An 8800-nucleotide genomic window follows, 5' to 3' on the forward strand; every position below is an offset into this window, starting at 1 on the left:
TGCTCCAAATCAGTGACCAAAATGGGAGGCTATTTATTCTGCAGCCAGGAAACATGTCCAGAAACCAAGACGTCCAGTGCGATGGGTGGCACCTTCCATGAATACACCAAATAACCTACCCTCAAACATGACTGCTTTGTGTGTCCCCAAGGCCTGCTGTTCTAGAACCACGGCAGGAGGTGCCAATAAAGGGTCCACTGCACTGTAAACAGAAATCGCTTGACCCTTGGTCATTGGGGATATCTCATATGACTAGGAAAACAGGCACAAAAGTGGGCTATGGTGTTGGCAAGCGTGCCATTTGGGGTTCTTACTGACAAACAACAGAAACCTACTTTAGTTAATTTAAGCAGAACAGTTTTATTGGAAAGCAATGGCGGAGCTTGGGGAATTGTCAGAGAGGATAGAGAGTCAGAAACTGGCGGGAACAAGGGAACCAGGCAGACAAGGACACGGTCACATCCCGCCCCCTGGGCCGCCACCACCCTCAGCACCAAAGCAGCACAGGAGCAAATGCTTCGAGACCCCGGCTCCTCTGATTTCCTACCTCCAGACAGGCATAAGTGTCAGATGTGCTGAGACTGAGGTCTCAGTTCAGGCTGCTTGGGCCCTGGGCCTGGGTCTCAGGCCTTGTTGGTGTCCCTAGTCAGGAGAACCTCACCTCTGGCACAACCCTCCACAGCAACAGGCTTCTCAGACAGGCCCTGGGGAGGGGTCCCTTTACGTGGATGCACTAATGCTGACTCTAAGGGAAATCGGGGCTGCCACTCCACAAGGAGCAGGGAGGAAGACGACCAGGACCCAAGGGGGTTCCTAACACATCTCCTTGTGTGGTGCCAGTTAGGGCACAGCAAAGGTTAATGTTAGGCCAACCACCACAACGCTACCCAACAAGGGCCCTCCAAGGTCGCAGACTTCTAAGACACCATGACAGCTGAGGTGCCGGCTGAAGGCCAAGGGGGGACACAGAATGGCTGTGGGGGATGAAGTTATAAATAGCAGCTTGACCAGTTGCAGAAAAAAAAGACTGTGGCTTCCACCACATATTTCCGTGCTTGCAATGAGAGAAAAATTATTTTCTATCAATTGGAAACTATTTTGATTTGACTTATTTTGTTAACATTCACGAAAATACACTGACACTATAAAAATAAATCAAGCAAACTAACTATTTCGGGTGAAAAAAATCAAAAGCCCCCTTCCTTACTCTTTTCTTGCAAGCCCCTGTCCCTCCCCAAAGGTAACCACTGCCATCACTTAGGTACGTAGCCTTCCAGACACTTTTATGCATTTGCATATATAGTTTGGTTTTGTAAGGTTTTATTTTACATCAAGATTGTACATATTGCTCTACAATATGCTTTTTTTACTTAACATTATGTCTTGGAGATCTTTCCATATCAGTACATACAGTTTTTAACTGTTGCATAGTATTAATTCGATACAACCAATGTATCTAAGTTGCGCTCAGGGACACGCTACTCCCCAAACTGCCCCCTGAAAAGGCTGCTATCATTTACATTCACACCCACAGCACGAGTGCTCCCATTTCTTCTCTTTGTAGCCCAAACTAGATATTATCACGAAGAAAAACTATTGCTTTCTGATGGACACAATCGGTTTCATTGTCGTGTTAATTTACACGGCACTGATTGCCAGTGAGGTTGATCATTAGCAATAGCCAAGCTGTTGGAGCTGAAAACAGCTCTCCAACTGTTGGGAGGAGCATCAATTAGTACAATCACTTTGGAGAGCAGTTTGGCAATATCTAGTTAGAATGAAGATGCTCTAAACCTAAGATGCCCAAATTTCACCTCCGTATACTTATCCCTAGGGAAATTCACACGTGTGCACAAAGGAACATCTTTTAAGTATGTTCATTGCTGCAAAATACTGGGAAGAACCTAAATGTCCACCAATGGGAAAATAGATAAATAACTTGTGGTAATTCATACAATGGAATATTTAGTATACAGCAGTTAGAAGGCATGTATCAAAATGGCTAAATCTCAAAAGCCATGTTGAGTGAAAAAAAGCAAGTTGCAAAACGATACATACATTCTAGCAATTATGTCCATTTAAAAAACAAACACTCTATGGGCTTCCCTGGTGGCGCAGTGGTTGAGAGTCTGCCTGCTAATGCAGGGGACACGGGTTCGAGCCCTGGTCTGGGAAGATCCCACATGCCGCGGAGCAGCTGGGCCCGTGAGCCACAACTACTGAGCCTGCGCGTCTGGAGCCTGTGCCCCGCAACGGGAGGGGCCGCGATAGTGAAAGGCCCGCGCACCGCGATGAAGAGCGGTCCCCGCACCGCGATGAAGAGTGGCCCCCACTTGCCGCAACTAGAGAAAGCCCTCGCACGAACCGAAGACCCAGCACAGCCAAAAAAATAAAAATAAATAAATAAAAATAAAAGTAGCTATAAAATTTAAAAAAAAAAAAACAAACACTCTATATTGGTTATGGAGATACACACACACACACATATACATACATATGTACACAAATACATACACACACACATCTAAAAATGTAGACGAGAAGTAAAAAAACAATTTCCTGGGTAGTGCTTACCTCTGTGGAGGAAGGTAAATATGACGGGTGAAGAACTTCACCTGTGCCTGAAAGTGTATATTTATTGGAGAGAGAGAGAGATCTGAAGCCAATATGGCTAAATGTTCAAACCTGTTCACTTTGTGTGGGTGGGTACCTCTGTTTTTCGTAGCACTTGTCTGGCATATATTTTTCTGTTCCTTTTGTGTCACTGTGTTAATGTATACAATCAGCATACAGCTTTTTTTTTTTTTTACCCATTTCCTCTGAGACTTGCTTTTTTCTAAAAGGGGATTTTAATTCCTTCACCCCTACACTCCAATTGGATGTATTCCTACCATCATTATTTTTACTATGCTTTTCACTGTTTCTTTCCTTCTCATAGACTGACAGAGTATTCTCTACTCAACCTTTGCCCCTTTAGTAGCCTGACAACCATACACTTCACCCCTACTTAGAAATAATTACCCTTACTTTTGCTGTTGTTGGAGTCAGCATTTCCAGTGAAACTAAAGTTTTTCTCCTAGTGGGAACACCAAAAAACCCTATTTGGGATGCAAATGCAAGAGATCAATTATAAAGTCACTTAGTTACCACCGTTTTAGACAAAACCAAACAATTCCACTATACCATGTAAAACCAAAAGGAGAACTTTAATAAGCTTTTACGGCACTGCAATTACAGGAACATTAACCCATAACATGCAACAGAAATGATGATGCCTTTTGGACAAATTTAACAGATAAACTTGACGTTACAATCAACAGCAACATATTCTACTGAAAAAAACAAATGCAACTTATTTCACTGTTCAGGTTAGAAAATGTATGTTTTTACTGCAATTGCGAGTAGCATTTAGAAAGTTTAGTTTTCCCTTTCTAACCTCTAAAACACGGGATGATTTTTTTTCAATGCAATCGTACACAACCGTTTTCACGCTGGAAATAATCACAAGGAATCGACAGGTGGAGATTAATCGACTGATTGATTTCATTTCAATGGTTAATTTGGAGAGGGCTCCTGCAGTATTGTGGGTTTCAGATGGGGAAAATCATCAGACCAGGAGTAAAGAGCCTTGGTCTTAAAGCGGGGGAGGGAACATGCAGCGGCACACGGGGCAAGTGCCTGACTTCTGAAGCCAGATGGACACACAGGGCTTGTGGAAATAGTGGTGGCACGGCAGCTCCGTTGCCACCTCCCCCTTCACATATTCACTGCAACAGATGGGGCAGCACATCTCCTGCCCCACCGCGCTGTGATCTTCCGTGACCAGGATCTCGGGAAGAGCATCGATGCTCTCCTTGCTGGCTGGTGGATTGGCCACCTCCACGTCCACCGCGAGAGACTCCAAGTGCGCCAGGGCAGTTTCCATTGCCTGGGCCAGGCGTTCTTCAAGTGCCATGTACGTGAGGAACTGAGGATCCACGTAGGAAATGGCTTCAGCCACCCCCAGCCCATCCGCAAACCCATCGAAGAGGCTCCAGTCCACTTCGAGGTCTTCACTGACACTGGAGTCATCTTCAAGGTTGTTGTTGCCATCCAGCATGAAGACGCTGGGCTGCAGAAACTCCTGACCGGAATCATTATCCCCCTCACTGCTGTTCTCGTTTTCATTGTATTGGAGCCAAGGAACTTCTCCTTCTTCGGTGGTTGCCCGTTCCTCTTCCTGGAGAGATGGCCCTCGAACTTCTTCAAGTTCATTGCCGCCACTGCTGCCAGCACTGGCACCAGCACTGGGGCTGGCGCTGGCGCTGGCATTCACTCTGGCTTGCTCGGCTTCGTGCTCTTCTTTTCCTGGCAGAGTCTCCCAGCTCTCGCCACTGGACGACAGATTTTGCTCCCGACCTCGATACTTGCGACGCAGAGCCGCAGTCCACTCTTTGTCACTGTCAGAGTCTTCTTCGAAGTATTTGTAGTAATCATCGCTGTACGTCCAGAAGTCAGGGTCGGCCATGGTTCGTCGCCGTCTCGGCACCTTTTCCGGCTTCACTTGATCACTCCTGGCTTCCCTCTTGTCTTCAGGGTACTTCGGCTCAGGGTAGCCACCTGAACTCTCGCCTCTGCCTCTTCTTGCCAGGCCATCCGAGTGGCCTTCATCAGCGTTGGCAGTCTCCCTCCACCTGGAAGTACTGTGTGGCATATCATCATCATCATCAGTATCAAAAAATATTTTTGGTTTCACGCAGTTGGGACTTGCCGGATTTCTGATTTTGGGCCTCACCACCGGCTCCTCTGCACTCTTTGGGGTGTTTTCCCCACCACCACAAATACTCACAGGAGCCCTGCTGGGACACGCAGGTAAATTCTGCTCCCGTCTCTCCCTCTCCAGGCTGTTGTCATTTGTGACCACCTTGCCATCAGCAGAAGATGGCTGAGAGGCCATGCTATTTGGCTGCAGGAACTCAGCTCTGCTGGCAGAGCCCCGTGCTGCAGGGGCTGGGTCTAACTTGTCAAGCTCCTCTCTCACATCACGGTTAAAACTAGAGAACTGTGGGGGCACCCCAGCCAGAGACCTCGCCCCCTTCTCTGGGTCATACAGCTTATCATCTTTAAACTTGCCAGTCTTCCCTCTCACTGGCACTCGCTCAACAGGCCCAGCCCCCTCCTCCTCACTATCATCTGCCCCAAAACAGTCAACATGTCCATAAGCCATTCCTCTTCTGCTCCCCGAAGCCCTGTACTCTCTGGGCGGGTACCTGGAGTAGTCCTCATTATCAACATTCAGGCTGGTTCCCGAGCTCGCGCTGTCGTCCCAACTACGACGAGTGGTGGAAAATGGTGATCGGCTCCTCTTGGTGGTTTGACTGGGGGCTGATCTGTGCATTGGGACTTCGGATGACGTCTTTCTCTGGCCGGAAATCCTTTCCTGCTGGCTCGTGGATGGCCTGAAACTGACATAAGCATGCCTTCTTCCATACCTCCTGCCTGTATTGGACTGATACCCTCCTGCTGGCTTGGGCCATACAGGCTTGCTAGATTCCTGACCCATTTGCTCTGACCTAGGAGGGTTTCCAATACAGCTGGGGCTTGAGTGGAAAGGCTCCTGCTCCCTGCGCACGCTTTGGAGATGGGAAGGTCAAATCAGTTCGGAATAAAGGAGCGGGGGGGATTTATTTTCACTTCAGCAGGCAGGTTACAGAAAGAATAAGGGGCCTTTAAAATTAGTTTCACTTTCTTCTAAGGCCTGGAGTAGCATTCCAGTGACTGTCAGGTGTAGACCTGGAACACATTTTTAATGTTGGCAAAATAATTACAAAACTGGGTTTGTAGGAAAGCCAGACTTAGGGGAGAATCTGACGGAAGATGGGGGAGGGGTGACTGGACGCTGGGAAGATAGGTGAAGCACTGGAATTGTGCCAACACGGGAAGAGGAAAGACAGCTGTGGGTTTTTTTTTTTATGGGGTATCTGCATTTTTCTGAGTCCTGTATACATACAGGAGAAATGCAAATTGGAATAGGGGTGGAAAATATAGATCACCATCACAGTGTATGCGAGAGTGTCTACGTGTCTGTCAGGAGGAGAGGGGCAGGTGGAAGGGGGACCAGCAATCATGAAGTGGAGAGACTCCTGTATTTGTAGGGGGAAAGGGCAGGTGACAGTGGCACTGGGAAGAGGCATGAGTATCAGGCAGAATGAGACCCATTCTGGACGTGGGTATGAAAATGACAGGCATGGATGGGGTGGCTTCAGGGTAGAGGGGCATGTGTACGTACGATAGAAAGAGAATGTGCATGTGGTTCCGATGTGTGATGGCTGGAACTCTAGGGAGGAATGCCTGTGTTTATGTGCCTGTGGCAAGCCAGGAAGGGTATAGTGGCACTGAACAGGGGGTGTCCTTGAGTTTGTGTGCATGTGTTCATCAAAATGGGAGGCAACAATGGAGAAGGGTCAGTGTGAGCAAATGCATCGATATGGGGACAGCACTGGAGAGGGATGTGCGTATGGCAGGCGGGCAGGCAGGTGGGCACCAGCAATCAAAGAATGTCTCTATGCATGGATGTGGCGAGCAGGAAGAGGGGGCTGTCCCTGGAGAAGGATTTATGTGAGTGTGTGTGCATGGCAGGGACCAGCGAAGGAGGCTGTGTAGGCACATAGGTAGCAGACAGGGAGCACCTGAGAGGGGAATGTAAAAGAGCGTGTGGGTGCGTATGCATGTAAGTGGCATAGGAAAGAGGAGCCAGCAATCTGTGTAAGTGGCAGGCAGGGGGTAAGGTGGCCCACGGAGTGTGTGTGTGTGTGTGTGTGTGTGTTGTGTGTGCTCACCAGAGCAAGAAGAGGCAGAGGGAGGAGGGGGATGCTTCTGGAGGTGTGTATGTGGCAGGCGGTGAGAGGCAGGGTAAAGCACCGGAGAGTGTGAGGCTGTGTGTGTGTGTGTGTGTGTCTGTGTGTCAGTCTGTCTCTGTCTCTCTCAGGGGAAGGCACTGGAGAGTGTGACAGTGTGTGAGAGGGTGTGTGTGCATGTCTGTCCAAGCATGTGTGGGGGAGGGGGACACGAAGGAACCTTGAGTATGGGGGGGCGGCGGTAAGGCAGCCGCAATGGAAGGTTTTTGTGCATGCGTGTGCGCGCGCGCGCATGTGCGTGTATGTGTGTATGTGCGGGCATGTGCGTGTATGTGTCCCTGCGCGCGCACGCGAGACACGGGGATGGGAGGGGGTCCGCAATGTCATAATGAGACGGGGAAAGGTTTATCGGCTCAAACAGTAGATCCAAACCGATGTGGCAGGGAAGGGGGAAAAAAAGAAAGAAAAGGGCGTGTGGGGTTATAGTCTTTCCCTGGGAATTATTTGTTTTTCTGACAATTCTTTTCCTGGTAACAATATATTTGCCTAAAAATCTTCACCATTTACCATTCATCAAAACAACTTCAAAATGGGGAAAGAAAGGCCACGGATCGCTCCGCGGAGAAGCCAAGAAGGGAGGCAGGAGGAGAGGGGAGGACAGGCGGAGAGGGCCGCGACCACCACTCCCCTCTCGAATAGCGATTCAAACCACCCGAGCGGGGACCGAGCCACACGTAAGGGGCCGGAGGATGGAGGATGGAGCCCTAAATCGGGCCAGTGCAGGGCACAGGCCTCCCTCTGCGGTCAGGTCCCGCGTCCGCCCCACCCCTTCCCGAGGGGCGAGCCCGAAAATCTGTTCTTTAGAGCCCCCCCACCCCTCCACATCCTCGCCCCGGTGCCCGGCCACTCGCCCCACGCCCGGCCACTCGCCCCATCGCCACGTCTGGAGGGATCGAGGAAATAAACAGCCTTTCACTCACCCAGTCGCGACCCCCGCACGCTCTCGGGAAGAGCAGATCCCTCGGACCTCCAGCCGCCACGACCGCCAGAGCCGCTGCTCCCGGGGCTCCAGCTCCTCCCCCTCCAGACAGCGGCGGGACGGGCGCGACTGCGGCGGCGGAAGTGATTGTAGCGTCGCGGCGGCCCGCCCCCTTGATGTGGCGGGGGCGGCAGCTGCTCTCGACAAATCAGGGTGGGCTCGAAAACATTATTTCATTTGAAATGATGAAATCGTCAAGGATACAGAAAAGGACAGCAAAAAATGTAACCAACAGCCAGCTTTAACAAATGTTAAACATTTAGTCATTTGCCCTTCTGTTCTGGGCTTTGGGTGGTTGTTGTTGTTTGAAATAAAATGAAATCCGCAAATTCTTTCTGATTCATTCTGATGTGAAAGTAATGATATTAATATATCCTATCTTATGTTCTATGTTATGATCTGTAGTGGAAGTATCACGGTACTTAGGGTTGCAGTCAGCTGAATTTTTTTTAACCTGGTGGTTGAAGCAAATTGAACTGTTTACAGTAGAATTTGTTGCTGTTAATCACAAAATCGAGGTTCTCTATCCAAAAGAAATGATCAATCATTGCAGCACAACAGGGGTTCACATTTTCGTAATTGCATTGCCCTTCAAAATATTATAGCTATGCCTTTTGGATTTATACAATTTTACTGAACTCCGAAATCTTTTTTTTTTAAATTGCGCTTTACATATATCTTTAATATTTGTGTCAAATGTAAAGGCTGCCTATGTTCACAACAGTAGCAAAGCTTTGTTCTTTACTGGGAATAAAATGCATAATAGAAGAGCAAGAAATTTTAGGGGTAACAAAAAATAGAAATAGGATGTATAGGGCTTCCCTGGTGGTGCAGTGGTTGAGAATCTGCCTGCCAATGCAGGGGACGCGGGTTCGAGCCCTGGTCTGGGAAGATCCCACATGCCGCGAAGCAGCTAGGCCTGTGA

The 8800-nt window shown here is 48.8% G+C and overlaps 1 protein-coding gene across 4 annotated transcripts; it reads right to left on the bottom strand.

The window, feature by feature from the left end:
• Positions 1–3182: 3182 nt before the first annotated feature.
• PJA1 (praja ring finger ubiquitin ligase 1) lies at positions 3183–7944 on the bottom strand. 4 transcript variants are annotated; one of them, XM_036840767.1, is made up of 3 exons: positions 7817–7941; positions 5250–5772; positions 3188–4682 (listed from the first exon to the last, which is right to left on the bottom strand). In XM_036840767.1, the coding sequence occupies exons 2-3, from the start codon at positions 5540–5542 to the stop codon at positions 3635–3637; spliced, it is 1341 nt and encodes a 446-aa protein (XP_036696662.1). In that variant the 5' UTR covers positions 5543–5772; positions 7817–7941; the 3' UTR covers positions 3188–3634. The 4 variants fall into 4 exon arrangements, with proteins under 4 accessions (XP_036696660.1, XP_036696662.1, XP_036696661.1 ...); XM_036840765.1 differs by having other exon boundaries at positions 3183–5444; positions 7817–7944; XM_036840766.1 differs by having other exon boundaries at positions 3188–5438; positions 7817–7944.
• Positions 7945–8800: the final 856 nt, after the last annotated feature.

This window comes from Balaenoptera musculus, chromosome X, assembly GCF_009873245.2.
Source record: "Balaenoptera musculus isolate JJ_BM4_2016_0621 chromosome X, mBalMus1.pri.v3, whole genome shotgun sequence".
In the NCBI taxonomy this organism is placed as follows: Eukaryota; Metazoa; Chordata; class Mammalia; order Artiodactyla; family Balaenopteridae; genus Balaenoptera; species Balaenoptera musculus.